Source organism: Cygnus olor, chromosome 23 (genome assembly GCF_009769625.2).
Source record: "Cygnus olor isolate bCygOlo1 chromosome 23, bCygOlo1.pri.v2, whole genome shotgun sequence".
Taxonomy (NCBI): Eukaryota; Metazoa; Chordata; class Aves; order Anseriformes; family Anatidae; genus Cygnus; species Cygnus olor.
In genome coordinates, this window is record NC_049191.1 from 7,546,367 (window position 1) to 7,566,297 (window position 19,931).

Sequence of the window (19,931 nt, forward strand, 5' to 3'; positions counted from 1 at the left end):
TCAAAAGCTGGAGCATCTCAGCTACTGGCTGAAGTGGGCTGGAGCCCAAAGACTCTTCAATTGAGAGAGAATGCCAGATGTGTCCTGTCACCATCTTGGGTCCACCCATCAAAACAACCTGAAGCTGAGGTAAATAACGTCCTAGATCCATATCCACTCAAAGAGCATATCCCCTCCAGTGCTGACCCAAACCAAACTTAACAATGGAATATAACAGAAACATACAGTATGTGGAACTGAGGAGGTGGTGAGATTTCTAGCACCTCTGGTCTAAGGGGCACATGTGAAAGATCAGGTAAGGCATTATGAATTAATAAAGACAAAGAGAGTACATGGAATACTCCAGTCACACTGTAAATTCTAAATTACATCCTCCATTGACAGGTACAGAAAAAGTTGTCTTCTGTTGCTATGACTTTCTGTTGGTTCCATTGCTATTCAGTAATGTTATAGAAATAGTAATTGCTTTAATGGAAGTAATACTTTTGCACACTTACCTAAGAACATCAAGTTGAAGGGAATCAGGAAAAAGCGTTCAAATTCTGCAGTTTGATAGGTTATTTGACATGTTACTCAGAACTGAGGATACAATTCTGTGAGCAAGAAGTTACTAAGGATATGTTGTCCAAACATCTGTTCTAACTCCGCCTCTAACTTGGGGTTGGAGACATTTCTGTCCTCTAACAGTAGCAGTGGATCATGGTTGAGACCTGAACCTCCCCTTCATTAAACCGTGAGCGCCCAAGACTGGAGATCACACCCACATGAGGTTACTGCACTCTAAACCAAGTGGTTATCCAAATGTATGGTATTTGCAGAGAGACATGCAATCCACAATCAGGGTGAATGCCTTCAGCAGCGCCATGAAAAAGAGACCTTTTAATCCACGGGAGGTTTGCTGGCCAAGATATCTGTTTTGTTAACAGTCAGGAAAACAGGTTGTCTACCCTTGCTCAAGCGAAACACCCTTAAAAGTGATAGGGGTGGGGTGATACAGTGTCTAGAAAAGAACAATGGAATAACAGTGAGAAGTCCCTTCACAGAAAGATGCAATTAACACAAACTTGACAGGGCCCAACAAACAATTTAATAAAAAGAGATCTAGACTTTTGGTCCACCAGAAGATCCAGAGGTCAAAACTACTGGGCAAAGACTCCACAAGCTCTGCAGGAGTTTTGCTAATACAAGCCAACAAACTCTGTAGAGAAGCAACAGATTTTAGCAGACATGTTGGTAAAGCTGGAAAAAACTAAGACAATTTGCTCTTTGGATAAAACAACATTCTATGATATGCACAGGTAATTAAACAGACGCTTATGTTCTCCACTGGCTCTCCAAAGTTGACTTGTTGTGTCCCCTCCCCCCCCCCCAATACGTTTATTCAGGTGATTCTGCTAATACACAGAAAATAAGGTCTAGAAACATTCCAGAAATTCTTTAGTATCTACCTAGGTACTCTGGGGGAGAATATCAGTGTAATCATTTCCTATAAGCTTCAACGTCCCTTCAGAGAAAACAAAAAATTACACCTTCAGAAATTAGATGCACTGGAAATTGGAAATAATCATTGGCAAAAGTAGCAAATTTACAAACACCACCACGGCTTCTAATTTTCTTTTGGTAACCATTTCTGAGAAGAGTAACTTGTGGAATTATCACCTTTAAAAAGAATCTGTGATTTACAAATAAATCGAATTCAAGTTAAGTCATCCCATTTTATAGAGCCACTTTATGCCTTAAAGACGAGATGCACTCTGAGCACCTTGCTGACTGCAGTACCCTCCACTGAACTTGAACTAGTCAGCTGAAAAGATTCATAATGAAAGAAACCAAAAACACCCAATAAAGTTGTTTTTCTATGTTTATGATCCAGTCAATTAAAGATAACAAAACAGAGAGATTAAGATAACAAAATAGAGAGAACCCATGCTTTGCGATTAATTTCCTCTACAGACAAGACCATAGCAAATATTTTCAATTCCATACAGAGACTGAACACAAAGACCCTGAGCTAACAGTAATTTATTGCAAAATAGATGCTATTACCTGACAAAAACTCAGACATCCAGAGAACTGAAAAATGCAAGTCTTCCTGCTCATTTGCCAATCCAGAAAGCGCAATCCTGACTAGTGAACACATACATTCACTCAGGATTCAGAACTCCATTGCAGGTTACTGTTTTTTTTACTGATTCATCTTAGAATCACAGAATATCCTCAGTTGGAAGGGACCCATGAGGAGCATCAGACTCATGAGGAACATCAAGTCCAACTCCTGACTCCACGCAGGGCAACCTAACAGTTAAATCATATACCTTAAGAGCATTGTTCAAATGCTTCTTGAACACCAACAGTACATCTTCAGTACAGAAGGGAAGGTCCAACTAGATAGGGACCTATTTTTTTTTCCCCCAAAAGCGACACCGATCAGTTTTGTCAGAAATATAATTCACCTACCCATGGAGTAGAGTGAGAAGTGACAGGTCCCTGAGAATAGATGGGAAACAATACTACAAAGGGTGCAACCAGCCTTGATCACAAGTTTTTGTGACGCCGTAGATCTGAGGCTTCCGGGCGCTAAGAGGTCATTCACAATCTGTTGAAACAGATCAGATGAGCCTTACCAGGAAGTTAGGTCAAGCAAACAGCAGCAGTGGAAAAATGGCTGCACCATGAGGAAGGATGCTGAGATGAAGAGGACCTGGTGACCCATTTACTTGCAATGCTTTCTCCTCCTCAGCAGGTCATAGCGACAGGAAAGCTGCAGAGGCAGTGCTTAACAAAACAGCCATTATGGGTCATACCAAAGGTCCATCTAACAGACTGGCACAGAGAGCAGAGCAACATGCTCCTACACACCACACACTGTCCCTGGATGCAGCAAGGAAAGAACTGCTAAATGCTGGGTGAGTACCTGCTCAAGGAAAATCACACGCTGGCAGTGCAGCAAGGAGCATGAGACTATCCTGCTGGTGAACAACCAATGGAAGCTCCCTCATACGATCTGACAGAGCTGAACTCCAACACTAAGTTAATTGAACCTTAACCAGGCTACCTTTTCCATGTCTACAAACTTCAGCTGACCTAGGGGTAACAGTGCTCTCCCCCAAGTTCCCCTCTCCATCCCAGCAATCCTACAGGATGCAACCAGAACACAGGGAGCAGTCTTTGACCTTTGTACCCAACCACTGTTCCCCTCTACTTAGGGTACAACCAATGCCATCAACCACTAGAAAGTGGGCCATGCAGGGCAGGAGCTGCAACACAGGAGCTCTAAGGTGTCCAGCAACTGGCTGCACAGCTTTATCTGTCTGTCTAGAGACTGAAACACTCCTAGAAGCTGAAAGTATGCTGAGCTGTTCAGTCTCTAATACCCAGTAGGGCTTGTCAGCAGGGACTGGCTGAGGAATCAGGCTTAAGAGTCCCAAGAGATGCTACAGAAAGGTAGGGTCCAGGCCACAGATCACACTCTTCATCTTCCAATGAATTCCTCTGGCATTACCACTCCTTTTTGCTCATGCCCATCGTTATCATCAGCTAACACCCACCAAATCCTGACAAACCTTTTTAAAGAGTGCAAACTGCCAGGGCTTCATCTCCACCTTCTTATTTCAGTGCTTACCATGGTTTTCAGGTATCTTTTTCAAAAAGGAAGACAAGAAAGCCTGATTGTCAAGGGTCAAAGATTAGCCCTGCTCAAAGTAACCACAACATATAAAAGGAAGTTTGTTTACATTTGAACGTCTCAGACAAATTACTGCGTGTTTGACAATTCAGCAAGCTGAATAATCTGCTAAATCTCAGTCAAAGTGAACCTACAGCAGAAGAACAGAAACTCTGAAAAATAACATTAGTAATTAGATGTAAAAGTGGCTTGATAGTTGTCTGGAAAATACAGTTTGGCTAAGTTCAGTTGAGGACTATTTAGTTTCCAGTGGGCCAGAAGTGCTTTTCTGAGTTTTTGACAGTGCTACAGGAAGTTGGAAGACAGTCCTCATGGCCAGAGACAGCAGCATCACTAAACCCTGCAAACCACCCCACAAATATGGAGACCTGAAAACCCTTGTTACTGAACACAGCACCCCAATCCTCAGATCCTTTTCCCATCTTCAGTCAGAATAGCCAAGCGACTAAATCAGCTTATCTTGGGATAGGATTTCTCTTGGTAGTGTTGCAGACAGGCTTTTACCTAAACAGAAGGCAGGGAGTTTTAAGACTCAAATAAACCTATGCACTCTGAATCTTCCCTTGGACACTCCTCCTCCATGCCCTGCTGGACATTTCCTGTCCCACTTCAGTGGGGCTTTCTTGACCAAGCATCACAAAGTTTATGTTGTCTCCTGGAGGGACAGCAAGGATGCCTAGTGTTGATTTCTTCCATTACCCCCCCTGCCACAGAGTCCTCTCCTTTCTCACTGCGTATCAGAAGGACTGCCTACGGAGATGCCTACTCACAGATTTAAACATATGAGAGAGCAACCACCACAAGAAAATAGACAGTCAGGAGCAAGAAAGATCTACTAGAAATGAGGCACAAGAAAACAGTAGAAGCAATGATACTAGAAGATAGGAAGTCTGTAAACAAAACTAACACAGCTATAAACAATTAGGGCCTGCAGTGATGTTTGCATGTATTTTCTTCAGGAAGAAGCATGGGCAATGTAATTGCAGAGGGAAGGGCAGGAACATGAGCAGATACTAATCCACTAGCAGAATGAAAGGCACAAGGGCAGATGGAAGTTGGGACATGCACACACAGAGGGTCATATAGAGAACAAAAAAATAATTTAAAAAAGGAAAAGGAGAAAAAACTGTGAAAAAAAGACCACAGGTAGATGAGACGGAAACAAACAGTAGAAAGGTGGAGGTGAGAAAAGTTGGAAGAAGTAAAAGCATAATGTTAACTAGGGAAAGCAGGAGAGGGAAAAAGGACCTAAATGATTAAATAAGACTGCTCTGTGCAATGAAAAGAAGTCTCTGTGCATGCAGTAAGAAGGAAAATATCTGGAAAAGCAACCAAACCAAAATGATTTTCAGAAACAGTTATAGCAGCTGCAACATCATCTCATCAACCCAGTAGAATAAAAACCAATTTTCTCTGGGCTTTGGACGAAGGGAAAAGAAAAAGACAGCTGGTACAGCCCACAGTGCCTGACTGCCGCATGCAAGAATCAAGAGATCAGGTCTACAGCTAGCTTACTGTCTAGGCAACTCTGTTTCTACATAAGCAAATATGAGTAATATTTTCCTAGTTTTTAAAGTTAAAAATATCCAGTTCAGATAATTTCTTTTGTTGAAAGTATTTAATAGAATAGTATCATTAGCACACTTTTACTAATACCAGCTTTCTTTCTAAAACCGAATGTGCATGGTGTAGCAGCCAACAGACCACCTTGGAGGGGTGTGATTTGCTGTTAATTTGCTGTTACTGGTAGGGAAACAGTTGCACCAAATTCTCAAATGCCAGGTAAGAATAGAATTGGTCAAAAATACTATTCTTTAGAACGAATTAAGCAAAAATGTTTACATAAATTCTACACTAAGCTACTGTTCACAGCAACCAGCTTCTAAAGGGCCTTTTCTGCAATTACTGAATTGTAAATACACAAATAAGTAAAATAAAAACCGTGAAAACTCCAGCTATAAGTTTCACTTTCAAAAAGTATCTGCAGTCAAAAAAAACTCACTGAGCAATTTGGTAGTAAAGGATTCCGTGTACACTGACAGTTCAAATAGCTGTAAGAGATTTTGTAGAGGGATGCCAAGCCCAATGTTAGGTAAGCTTTTGTAAGGCCATTCTAACAAAGTATTATGCAGCAACTCATGGCCACCTCCTTTCAGCAGATACTGTTACAGACTATATGAATATGCCTTCATCCCAAGAAGTAGATCACAACAGCAGCTCTGTGGCATTGTTACTCCTCTTCTGATAACTTCTCTTATATGCTGGTAGCTTGTTGTGTGGGGACCCCAGGTGTAGGCTGGCGAGGCAAAGTATACATGGCCCCAAGAAACTGGTCTGCAATGCGACCTGCTTCTCTCAGTCCACTCAGTAAAGCACCATGAACAGTGGCAGGGTAGTTGCGAATTGTATGCTCTCCCGCAAAAAACAGGCGAGGAATAGGCTGAAAGAGGAACAGAGAACACCATTATGACTTGTGCGCAAACTCAGTTCAAAGTCTTTCAGATCATGTAACAAATATACATTACGAAGTATTTTGATGTCTTCTAATCACACTGCAGTCCCCGTAACATGAAAGTAGTGCATACAAAATAGTCTATTAAAAATATTTTAATCTATCCTGCAAATTACCATGAAAATCTTTATATACCTTTCATTTCACAGAAGCATTTCGTGTTCGTGATAAATGTGAGGAAATACTTTCCTATTACTTGCTAATATCTTTGCTTTGATACAAAGATAATAGAACTCTACTTCAAAAACAATACTGTGAGAAGCAGATAAGGAGATTAGCCTCCTAAGTTGTATACTTAAAAACATCTCAGAGTTGTACATACAACCCTACAACCAAAAACTTACATGTATGTTTAAGATGGATGATTTCTGACACTGGGACATGAACTCTAGTTCAATACAAGCAAAAGGAAGCTTCAGTAATTCACTTAAATTAGCAATTTGACAGTGCCATAAAAAAGATGAGGAAAACAATTTCATATATTATACTCTGCAGAGAATCACTTTATCAATAGCTATGTTTATTAGAGACTTGCATCAGTATAAGAACAACCTTAATCAAGCCAAAGTCCTACAAATCCTTCTGCTTTTGCTTTCAAGACTTCATCCTCTCAAAAGGGGAACTGGAGAGGACTTATGCCTTCATTTTGTGCTGGATCACAATTTGGGAGAGATTTTTTGCTTCCTGTTCCTCTCCCTCTGGCCTTCACCTTTAGAAACCAAAACCATCATATTCTGGTGTATTTCTATGAAGAACTGAGAAATCTCTTACTTGAGGAGCACCTGGAATGGCTGGTCCTGGAGTAATCGGCTGAGCCATCAAGTCATAGTCATTTCCGGAAGATCCAGCTGCTACATATGAATATGATCCCCGGGCCCATGGGTCAGCACGCCAACGGGACACCACAGTCTCTTTGGGCTGAGAGAAGAGAAACTTCAGTTGTTGACACATTGCAAGTTCTACAGTTAGTGCAAAATATAAAAGATGCAAATTGAAAAATAAAAGACAACATCCATAAGCTAATGTCAATAGTGGAACTCCACATTTATATTCCATGGTAACTCATACTAAGGTAAATAATTTGTCTTTGGTGTCAGCAGCTTTAATACTTTGAGATATATTAGCAGAACCTGCTCCAAATGGCTTCTGCACTGGAATTCAGAATTTGTAGTCAGCAGTACATGCATACTGTGTACTCTATGCTCTGTTTCTTCTCATTATCAACATAAGTACAATATACAATTCCTACTCATTTACTTCCTTTCATCCACAGCTCTCTTGAATCTCTCTCGTGACTGAAATATGGCATAGGCCTGTGCAAGGTCTGTAACTTATCTGGGAAAATGACTGCATGAGGGGCATCTGCACAAAAACGTGTTTTTCCTCAAATCCATCTGGTTTACCATGGTAATAGCCAGGATGAAATATATTCCACCAAAAGATACAAAGCGTGAAAATAACCAGGACTCAAAACTGTATCCCCCTAAGGTAGTAACAGTAGTCAAGAAAAAACAGGACATCTTCATAAACTTGCAAACATAACACAAAGAGCAAAGGGTCAGAACCTTCAAATAATCCAGATTCTGTTCAAATATGTAACTGAGCTTTAGCAGGAATCACACACTGTAAAAATTCAAGCATCAAAACAGGAACCTTGCCTCCTTGCATAAAGATTTTCAAGGAATTGTTCTGCTTGACCAGACCTTCCCACAAAGAATGAGAAAAGTTCTATCTAGCAAGGGTGCTATCCAGAAACCAGACAAAGGCCAGCAGACTTGGACCATAATGTACCATGACTGAGGAGGTCTCCAGGACCATGGAAATTGAAGATAATCCTTCTGAGGCTGACCCAGCTGGACTGTATTCGATGCCTCTTGCTGATTCTCTGGAAAGGACAGAGTGGATTTGTTCTAAGGTGCTGGGGAGAACTAGGGGTTTGAGACCACATTTCCCAGTGTCTGACAACTTCACTAAAAAAATTCCTCAACGCAGAACTTTTTCATCCAAACAGTAGGAAAATGACGGATGAGCCAGACTCGTCATATTGACTCTGCTTCTTGATAAAAGGAACTTCATATTTTCCTCCTTGTCAAGAAGAGACCACTATGATGGCACTGCATGTTACTGCATGCATGTTTGACAGAAAACTTTGATGCACTTCATGTGTTTCTCTGGTGATCACATGAAGCACTGCAGTCTTTCAGGGAATAAAACAAGAAATTTTACATCACTGAGGAAGTTCTGAAGGTATGGCTAACCCAGACAGCTGTGGAAGAAAATACTAAAGTACTGCTTCCCCAGTACTGAGACTGATGACATGCAGGCCAAACATCAACTGTGATGTTCGTGTTCACACACCCATGTATGGGCATGAGTCAGATGCTAAGCCAGTCAACTATTATTTTTGTCCTGACAAGCAAGTCCTGTAATTAGGATTCCCTATGAATAGGGAGAAGGACGGTTAGAGAATAAGATACATACTACAATAGAGGTGGTACAAAACCAGACTACTACTCTACAGTGGACATGAAGCATGCAGAGTTCAGCTGCACAGCAAGGTTGAAAAAGTTCCCACGTATGAAGAAAAGCTGGAGGAAACTAACCTGGGAAACTACAGACCAGACAGTCTCAATTCTAGGCCTGGCAAGATTATGAAATAGATTCTCCTGGAAACTGTGCTAAGGTACATGGAAAACAGCCCACATGGCGTCACTAAGGGCAAATTGTGCCTGACAAATTGGTGGCCTTCTACAACAGGGTTACAGCATTGGTGGACAAGGCAAGAGAAACAGACATCATCTGTTTTACACAAGTGCAAGTATTTGATACCGTCCTGCACAACATGCTTGTCTCTAAATTGGAGAGACATGGATTTGAGAGATGGACCACTCAGTGGATAAGGAGTTGGCTGGATGGTCACACTCAGAGTTGCAGTCAGACTGATGTACGCATGGAACACCACTTGTCACTGGTCTCCTCAGGGGACTGTATTTGGACTGGCACTATTTAACATCTTTGTCAATGACATGGACAGTGAGATGGAGTGCAGCCTCAGCAAGTTTGTGGATGACAAGGTGAAGTGCAAGGTCCTGCACCTGGGTCAGAGCAATCCCAAACATGAATACAGGCTGAGCAGAGAATGGATTCAGAGCAACCCTGAGGAGAAGAACTTGGGGGTGTTAGTTGATGAATAACTCAACATGAGCCAGACACGTGCGCTTGCAGCCCAGAAAACCAACCGTATCCTGGGCTGCATCAAAAGCAGCGTGGCCAGCAGGGAAAGGGAGGGGATTGCCCCCCGGCTCTGCTCTCATGAGACCACACTGCACTCAGCTCTGGGGCTCCCAGCAGAGGAAGTGCATGGAGCCATTAGAACGAGTCCAGAGGAGGGCAACGAAGATTATCAAGGGGCTGGAGCACCTCTCACGTGAAGACAGGCTGAGGGAGTTGGGGCTGTAAAGCCTGGAGAAGAGAAGGCTCTGGGGAGACCTTACAGCAGCCTTCTAGTACCTAAAACTGGCCTACATCAAAGCTGGGGAGGGACTCCTCTCCAGAGTGCAGTGATAGGACTAGGGGTAATGGCTTTAAATGAAAAGAGGGTAGATTTAGATTACATATTAGAAAGAAGTTCTTTACTATGAGGGTGGTGAAGAACAGGCTGCCCAGGGAAGTTGTGATACCACATCATCCCTTGAATTGTTCAAGGCCAGGCAGGATGGGCTTTGAGCAACCTGGTCTAATGGAAGATGTCTTTGTCTCTGAACTTGATATTTATCCCCTGCAGAATCTATGTTTCTCTACTCTTTGTTAGTTCTTTGTTAGTGTTTTTTTTTTTTTTCCCCATTTGAAAATCCTACTAGTAAGCAGCTGCTGTGAAACACTTCACTGTTGGCTCCTGTCACAGAAAAATCTCATTAAGAAGTGAAATTGTCAATAGAGGGTTCAGAGAAGGAGCTGTGGATTTATCTGGAAGGCAAGCCTGAAGTTTTCCTGTTTTGTGTTCTCCACACTGAGACTTAGAAATCAACAGACTAAGCATTTCCAAATTATGAGATCCACTCATTTACTAAGAATCCATGCTTACAGTTAGCTGCAAAGACTTGATGACCATATAGAAAGCAGTAAAAGGGTGAGGATCATAGAATCATCATAGAATGGCTTGGGTTGGAAGGGACCTCAAAGATCATCTAGTTCCAACCCCCCTGCCATGGACAGGTATGCCACCCACTAGATCACATTACTCGGGGCCTCATCCAACCTGGTCTTGAACACCTCCAGGGATGGGGCATCCACAGCCTCTCTGGGCAACTGTTCCAGTACCTCACCACCCTCTGAAGAATTTCTTCCTAACATCTAATCTAAATCTCCCCTCTTTTAGTTTAAACTCATTCCCCCTTGTCCGGTCATTATCTGATTGAGTGAAGAGTCACTCTCCATCTTTAAGTCCCCTTTAAGTACTGAAAGGTTACAGACTCATAGAATCATTATAGTTGGAAAACACCTCCAAGGTCAACTGGTCCAACCATCCCCCTACCACCACTATCACCCACTAAACCATGTCTCTAAACACCACGTCCAACCTTTCCTTAAACACCCCCAGGGACAGTGACTCCACCACCTCCCTGGGCAACCCATTCCAATGCCTAACCACTCTTCCTAACCAGAAGAAATGTCTCCTAATTTCCAACCTGAACCTCCCCTGGCACAACTTGAGGCCATTACCTCTAGAGTCCTATCACTAGTTATCTGTGAGAAGAGGCTGACCCCCAGCTCCCCACAAGTTCCTTTCAGGTAGAGAGCAATAAGGTCTCCCCTGAGACTCCTCTTCTCCAGACTAAAAAAAAAAACCAGCTCCCTCAGACACTCCTCATAAGACTTGTGTTCCAGACCCTTCACCAGCTTCGCAGCCCTTCTCTGGACACACTCCAGAAGTTGAAACGAGGTCACCCCAGAGCCTTCTCTTCTATAGGCTGAACAGCCCTAACTCTCAGACTTTCTTGGTAGGAGTGGTGCTCCAGCCCTCTGATGATAAAGCCACATTCAATTATTCTACAATAAAGAAAATGAAGGGAATCTACTCCTTACATGAAAAACACATAAGTAAGCAGTCCAACTTATGACAGACCAAATGCTCAAAAACAATTGGTATATTAAAGTTACTGTATACTTTTTATATTACTGTAGTATATAAAAATTCCAGTGAAGGAAAGCTACCTGTACTAACCTGTGGCACAGCGCTGCTGCCAAATATGCCTTTGAGGATGGCGAGACACCGTCCAACAATGACATCATCGCTGATATTTTCCATAATCCCTGCGGCTTCTCCTGCTACTAAGGCCAATAAAATTGGTGCTGATCAGGGAAGACAGGGGTGGGGGAGAAGAAAAAAGAATTATTGAAATATGTTTTCATCAGCCAAGTCTGATTATCATCTGCAGCTAAGTTACTAGGTTAAAAAAAACAACAAATCCAACAGAAGCAGTCCTCAATCTTCTCCCATCGTGTCAATTTATCGAGATGAAAATAAATGAATATACACTGCAGCACTATTTGGAATTATCAAGACAACTGATGTATTAAAAATTAACACACTTATTAGGAAACACAGAAGAAAGATTTTCTTTTAGGAAAGCATTACTAGTTTTACATAAATTTCCACTAGGATTTAACAACCAAACAATCTGACAGAAAACAGAAAATCTATGATTAACTTTAGCAATGATTAATATCAGCACAGCAGTGAAATTTTCAGGATAAGTAGTTCACTCAAAAATTATTTAGATTTCCAATGCACATTCAAAGTCATCTAAATTGAGCCAGAACTATGAAAAGCATCACAATATCCATAAAAGCAGCAATTTTGAGAAGAATTCAGAAGTCAGAAAGGACAGATATCAAGTAACTTGGCTGCCAATGGGATGCTGTGGTGAAGGGAGTTAATGTAATTGCAGAATATACAAACAAATGAATAGATGAGGCTATTATCATCTCTGGCCTGCTATGGTTAAGACTAAGATTACATTTTTGGTATTCAAAAATTCAATGAAAATCTTAGGAAGTATCAAAGAACTAATAAAACAACCCAATAACTTGAAACATTCATTTACAATAAATGACAGACGTGAGCACAGTTAATAACTCTCTCACAGTTCTCATCAAATCATTCTCCTCACTTATAAACTCTCCTAAGTTTAGCAAAGGAAATACTACACCTAAAAACAGATGTCAAGCACATTGAAGGGGAAGTTAAGTCCTTATTAAAAATATGGCTTTAGCTTTTGTACAGGTTTCCAGAATGATTGGTGAATTCCTCATCTCCTGGTATATACGGAGATCTCTTGGTACACATTCCCATCAAGCTACCCCTCCATAAAGAAAAGTTTAGTTCTGATATACAGTTTGGAAGACCCAATATTTTCTGGTTAGAAACAAAAACATTTGAAACTCTGAAGAAATTAGACTAGTAAGGCTGTTATTACAAAGAAAATTGCACTAATCAAGCTACAATTAAGACACTTCAAAAGTCAGGACCTCTGGGGACTAGAAGCAGTTCATTAGACAAGACAGACATAGGACTGCTCATCTTAGAGACTAACTCTATTGAAGGAAAAAAACCACAAACCTGGTTTCATATCATCCACAGGCTTTGGGAAATGTTTTTGCCAGTTAAGCAGTAAAGATTTTCCTACACTGCCACTTCTGACATGAGATCTCTGACCTCTTCAGCAGTTTAGTCAGTTATTTTCTTACTGTAACAACTACATACTGAAAATGCATCTTCCAGTGAATTCTTTCATGAAAATTTGGATTCAGACAACTCAAAAATATTTTGATGAAAATTGTGTCTTTAAGGAAACTGTAAGGCACGATATCCTATCTTGTAAGCATTTAACCAGATCTGAAATGTTGCTATGAGGTCACCTGGATTAATTTAGAACTGTGACAGAAAAGTAGAAAGCTATAGCAGAAGAACAATAAATATTTTGCTGAAAATACAAAAGGGTTGATCAGAAAAGCTTCTTGCATGATGAGTATGTGCCACTGCTCCAGAAAAAGTTTTCTCCTTATGGCAGTCAATGAGCTTTGACAGCAAACATCAAGCAGAAAACGTGGTTTAGCCTGAGATCAGTGAGTAACTGAGATTATGAAAGAGAAAGTGCCTCATCTTTTCCATCATGTCCCCAAGAAAAACTGAAATGCTAGTCAAGAAAACAGTCAGAGACTGAAACATTGCACTTCCAGAAAACATTGACCATTTCTGCCAAGAGTTTCACTGATCCGTACTGTCTGGATGTTTGTACCAGGCTCTCCTCCATCTCAAAGTGTGTATATACACTTACAACATATCCAACAACATGCTGGAGAAAAGGGGCACCAAGAAAAGAGGCCATCTGATTCAGGACATGTATGGAATTCCTGAGGCTACATGTTTTCTGAGAGGTCATAACCTGAACTAGACCTAAACTATCGGAAGAATTCCTGAGCAAGCTACAGCAGGTCACCCAACAGCAGCACAAATTCATGCTATCATTTCACCTGAATTTCTCTCCATTCCTGCCATAAAGCCACCTAGTCTTTAAACCTTTCTCAAATGATCTCCTGACAAAAGCCCTTTAAAGAACTTCCACAGAACTAATAATGTATGTGCTGTGAGCCTTCTATGCTTTTTTTGTTCATTTCTGGATTAACAAGCGTTCTCTAATCTGTTCTATCAGTTTAAGTAGTCTCTGCTCAAAACACTATGGCTACAGAAATCTAGAATTTAGAATATGAAAGAAATAAATGACTACACCTACACAAATTCAGTCAGTTCTACAACAGTATTTCACAGTGCAATCATGTTAACTACCACCTACCTATCCACAAGAAAGAGTAATTGATTTTTCCCATTTCAGCCATCTGACCTGACAGGAAGTAATACAATTTAACAGAAATAGCCTGGAATTCACAGCACTGGCAAACCATGTTCTGCCCTAATTTACCGGGCAACTGTTTGCAAGTTAGTGGTGCTTTCTGCTTCCATTTGTCTTCCCTACAGGAAAACAGGTGGAGGACCTCCTGCAGCAGGTGGCTGAGCTGCAGGAGTCAGTGACAAGGCTGCATAGTACCAGGGAGGTTGATGAGGAACTCAAAAGCTGCCTCCTAGTACAGACTGCAGGGGACCAACAGCCTATGGCCAAACAGCCCAAAACTCTGTCATCAGCTCTCACAGAAAGGAGCGGGGCAAATAACTCCAAAGAGTAGAAGCTCATAACCACAAGGACCAGCAGGAGGAAGAGGCTTCCCCCAAAGCCTGATATGCCCCTACAGAACCACGACACCCCTCTGCAGGCTGTAAAGGAAAGACTCATTGAAGGGAAGGCTGAGCTGAGTAAGGAAGCCCACTCTGCTCCTCATGTAATAATTAGTCCTACTAAGAAAAGGTGACAGGTGATACTAGTAGGAGACTCTTCTGAGAGGTACAGAGATGCCCATCTGCCAACCCTGTCCACTCTTGAGGGAAGTCTGCTGCTTACCAGGGGCTTGTATCAGGGATGTTACCAAGAGACTGTCACACCTCATGAAGCCTAAGGACTATTATCTGCTGCTGCTGTTTCACATGGACACCAGTGATGCAGCCAGGAGCAGTCTGAGGAGTGTCAAGAAAGATTACAGAGCCCTGGGAGCAGCAGTAAAGGACTGAGAAGCACAGGTCAAAGAGGTAGGGAAAGATTGAAAGAACCAGTGATATCTGGCAAATCAAGATGGTTGCAGGACTGGTGCCACAGACAGGGGTTCAGCTACTTACACCATGGGACTCGCTTTGAGAAACCTGGTCTGCTGGGGGCTGATGGGGTTCACCTGTCAGAGATGGGGAAGAGCATGTTCGGTCATAGGCTTGCCAGGCTGGTGAAAAGGGCTTTAAACTAGCGTTGCCGGGGCAAGGGAACCTCAATCCATCCTGCTCCTCACAGTCTGATGTGCACGTAGTCCTAGTGCACGTACCATGGGAAATAAACAAGAGAAGTTAAGAGATATACACATGCCTGCAGGCCTCTGACCTCATTGGCACTACCGAGATGTGGTGGGATGGCTCCTATGACTGGAGTGTTAAGATAGAAGGGTACAGGCTCTTTAGGAAGAACAGGCAGGGGAGGTGAGGAGGGGGCATCACCCTCTCTGTCATTGAGCAGCTGGAGTGCCTGGAGCTCTGCCTGGAGATGGATGAGGAACTGCCAGAGAGTTTATGGGTCAGGATAAGAGGCAGGAGAGGGACAGGTGACATTGTAGTGGGGATCTGCTACCACCTGATCAGGAAGATCAAGCAGATGAGGCCCTCTATAGAGGGACAGAAGCAACCTCACATTTACAAGCCCTGGTTCTCATGGGTGACTTCAGCCACACCGATATCTGTTGGAAAGACAACACCGCACGGCAGAGCATAGTCAATCCAGGAGATTCCTGAAATACACTGATAGCAACTTCCTTATCTAAATGATAGAAGAGCCAATGAAGAGAGGTGCTATGCTGGATCTCATTCTCACCGAGGGGCTGGGGGGAAATGTGAAACTCAGGGACAGCCTTGGCTGCAGTCATCATGAAATGGTGCAGTTCTAGATTCAGAAGACGGTGAGGAAGGAGCAGAGCAGGCTTGCCACCTTTGACTTTGGAAGAGCCTCCTTAACAGGCCAAAGTCTGCTGGTTGGCAGAGTCTCTTGGGAGGCAGTCCTGAAGTGCAAAGGAGTCTAGGATGGCTGGACGCTCTTCAAGTAAACAAACCTAAAGACATCAGAGCAGGCCATCCCCACATGCCAAAAAATGAGTTGGCATGGAAGACCCATAGTCCTGGATAAACAGGGAGCTCAGGAAGAAAAAGAGGGTTTATGACCTTTACAAGAAGGGGTGTGCCACTCAGGAGGACTATAATGATGTTGTGAGGGTATGCAGGGAGAAAATTATAGAAGGGCCAAAGCCCAACTGGATCTCAATCTGGTTATTACTGTCAAAGACAAAAACTGTTTTTATAAATACATAAAGAAAGAAGGACTAAGGAGAATCTTCATCTTTTATTGGATGTGGGGGGAAACAATGACAAGAGATGAGGAAAAGGCCGAGATACTTAATGCCTTCTTTGCCTCAGCCTTTAGCAGCAAGACCAGTTGTTTCCTAGGTACTCAGACCACTGAGCTGGTAGATAAGGACAGGGAGCAGAATGAAGCCCTCATAATCCACAAGGAAATGGTTGGAGACCTGCTACTCCACTTAGATGTACGCAAGCCTATGGGGCTAGATGGGATCTACCCGAGGGTAGTGAGGGAAGTGGCAGAAGTGCTCGCCAAGCCACTTTCCATCATTTATCAGCAGAGTCCTTGCTATCAGGGGAGGTCCCAGTTGACTGGCAGCTAGCAAGTGTGACGCCCATCTACGAGAAGGGCCAGGAGGAGGATCTGGGGAACTACAGGCCTGTCAGTCTCAACTCCGTGCCAGGGAAGCTCATGGAGAAGATTATCTTGATATCATGCTGATATCATGCTGGCGATCAGGCCCAGTCAGCATGGGTTTATCAAAGGCATGTCCTGAATCTGATCTCCTTCTACAACAAGGTGAAGCGCTCAGTAGGCAAGGGAAAGGCTGCTCTCTAGACTTCAGTAAGGCTTTTGACACCATTTCCCGCAGCATTCTTCTGAAGAAGCTGGCTGCTCAATGCTTGGACAGGGTATATTCTTCATTGGGTTAAAAACTGGCTGGGTGGCTAGGCCTGAAGAGTCATCGTGAACAGAGTTAAGGAGGTGAATGGAGGTCAGTCACTAGTGGTGACCCCAGGGTTCAGTACTGGGGCCAGTTGTCTTCAATAACTTCATCAATGATCTGGACACGGGGATCAAGTGCACCCTCGATAAGTTTGCAGATGACACCAAGTTAGGAGCGAGTGTTCGAGGGTAGGTAGGCCCTGCACAGGGATCTGGATAGGCTAGACCAATGGGCCCAGGCCAACTGTATGAGGTTCAATGAGGCCAAGTGCTGGGTCCTGCATTTCAGGCACTTATTCAATGTTACCGGCTGGGGGAAGAGTGGCTGGAAAGCTGCTAGTTGGAAAGGGACCTGGGGCTATTCGTGAAGAGTCAGCTGAGTATGAGCCAGTAGCGTACTCATGTAGCCAAGAAGGCCAACAGCATCCTGTCTAGTATCAGGAATAGTGTGTACAGCAGGACTAAGAAAGTGATTGTCCCCCTGTATTCAGCCCTGGTGAGGCCACGTCTCAAGTACTGCATTCAGCTCTGTGGCCCCCAGCCCAAGGAGAACGTGGAGCTATTAGAATGAGACCAGAGGAAGGTGACAAAGATGATCAAGAGGCTGGAGCACCTCTCACATGAAAACAGGCTGAGGGAGTTGGGGTTGTTCAACCTGGAGAAGAGGAGGCTCCAGGGAGACCTTACAGCAGCCTTCCAGTACCTAAAGGAGGCCTACAGCAAAGCAGGGGGGGTGGGACGACGACTCCTCATCAAAAAGAGTGTAATGATAGAACTAGGAGTAATGGCTTTAAATGAAAAGAGGGCAGATATAGACTACACATCAGAAAGAAGTTCTTTACTATAAGGGTAGTGAGGCACTGGAACAGGTTGCCCAGGGAAGTTGTGGATGACCCATCCCTGGATGTGTTCAAGGCCAGGTTGGACGGGGCTTTAAGCAACCTGGTCTAGCAGAAGCTGTCCCTGCCCACAGCAGGGGGGTTGGAATTATATGATCTTTAAGGTCCTTTCAAACAAGAACTATCCTGTAATTCTGTGAAGTATTACCTTCTCATCATATCCATATGTGAACACTAACAATATCTTAAGAACTGCTCTTTTCTAGATCTGAAACCATACAAATAAGACACTGGCAAAAGTAGAAATGCATCACAGCTACCTTTGTACAGGTTCCAAAACAGGAAAAGTTCTCCTCTGCTTGCGGTGGTGCTACCAACATGACCAAACAAATTTACACTTGGATCCCAGAAGACACGGTCAAAACACAACACAACCTATAAACAAAGAATCAAAAGACTTAGGAGCTCAGGGAAAAAATAAAAATAAAGACAATTACATCAACTGATTTGCATCACTGGAAATGTCAAGGAAGGAAAATCTGGAGAATATATACTGCATATGCTTAATACATAAAAGCATACACCTTTACCACGTTTCATAAGTTAATAACCTGTTTAGCAAGCTACAACATATGTACCATGTCAAGCTACTTGCAAAATTTAACTGCTTACAAATTATATAGGATACAGAGAAGTCCTTTACAGTTCTTCAAATAATTTTCAGCATTAAAGTCTAGCAAACAGGAGTGGAAGAAACATCCTTCCCTCTCACCCATCCTTCCTCTCATACACCATAAACATTTCTGCTGCATGCCCTGGTCTGCCTGCAGTTCCCTCAATGACCAAGTGACCTTGTTGAGGTTGCCAAATCCCATACGCTGCACTGCAGAAGTTTTCCACTCAGGAAGAGGCGGCACAAACTGTACTGCTGGAGGCTGCTGTTTCAATACTCCCAAGGGAAGAGTACATAGCACAGCATCACATTTATAAATGAAAGTCTGGCTAGTAGATCGGGTATTTACAGCTATCACTTCACAGCCTGGAAAAAGGAGAGAAAGAGTCATTTAAGAGGCTGGGTAGTAAAAGGCCTCATAAAGGCCTCAACATAGAATTTTAAAAATTTTTTAAAAACTACCATAAAAATACATCCAGATCACAGAACACTTAGGTTACAGAGACAGCATTACACAAGCTTTACGTAACTTCTAGGCAACTAAATCTTACTGGCCACATAGCTGAATACCAAAAAGCAGAATTTACAATGCATCCAAGGATGGCCACACTAGGCTAAAAGTTAATCTAGGCTAATAAATGAGATTTAAATATATGCGTTAACTAAATAGCAAGTAGAGAACGAGCCTATCACTGAATTACTCTCCCAGCTGACAGTTTCTTGAGCCCAGTGTTTTGAAGAACAATGAAAAGGTGTATTCCTTCCATTCATCTGAGTCCATCTCATATTTAGTTATACTCCTAATACCAAAGCCTGTGGTACCTTAAGCGGTCCAAGACCTCTTAGTCCAAAATCTTCAATCCCAACAAAGTGAACCTATGTATCAGTAAATCCAGCTGAAAAGGATGGATTCAAAGCAGCCACAGGAACAAGCAAAAAATATTAAAGATTTATTAATCCCTAGAAGCTTCCTACACAATTAAATGCAACAAGAAATGTGGCTTTTTCCAACCTAAAATACGATAGAAAGGTTTTATAAGATCAAACCAGAAGCACCGAATTTCTATGATTATACTTCCTCAGAGCAGCTTTCAAGAGGTGGTTTCATGTACCTGAAGCTGTATAGCGAACCTGTCGAACCGCTGTGTTTAATTTAATATCCAACCCTTCTGCTAAGGCTACAGGCACACAGGAATATCCATTCCTCACAGTCAAGTGACTGCCTGTGAATTCAAAGTCGTCATCCTGAAACAAAGATGCATAAAAGCATGCATTTATAACGAAATCACATCACTCAATAGACAATCAGCAACTCTGAATAGTAGCAAAATGTTTTCAATAAAAACTTTCAAATGGTAAGTCTGATGAATTTGAAAACTTATTTTATTAGTCAAGTAATAAGTACAGAAGCTTTCAGGAGACAGCATTATTATAGAATGTTTCAGCACTAATAAAAAGCTTCCTGGATTTTCATCAGCAAATAACAGCCATG

General features: G+C 42.5%; 1 protein-coding gene across 2 annotated transcripts in view; it reads right to left on the reverse strand.

Annotated features, from left to right (window-relative positions):
- Positions 1-1,843: 1,843 nt before the first annotated feature.
- The window catches only part of KDM1A (lysine demethylase 1A), a 51,161-nt gene continuing 33,073 nt past the window's right edge, over positions 1,844-19,931 (reverse strand). For both annotated transcript variants that reach the window (XM_040535054.1, XM_040535055.1), the window contains 6 exons: positions 19,552-19,684; positions 18,618-18,805; positions 18,087-18,201; positions 11,422-11,549; positions 6,969-7,115; positions 1,844-6,125 (listed from right to left, as the gene is read on the reverse strand). In XM_040535054.1, coding sequence (XP_040390988.1) covers positions 5,940-6,125; positions 6,969-7,115; positions 11,422-11,549; positions 18,087-18,201; positions 18,618-18,805; positions 19,552-19,684 — 897 coding nt within the window. In that variant the 3' untranslated portion in view covers positions 1,844-5,939. The remainder of the gene's footprint in view (positions 6,126-6,968; positions 7,116-11,421; positions 11,550-18,086; positions 18,202-18,617; positions 18,806-19,551; positions 19,685-19,931) is intronic.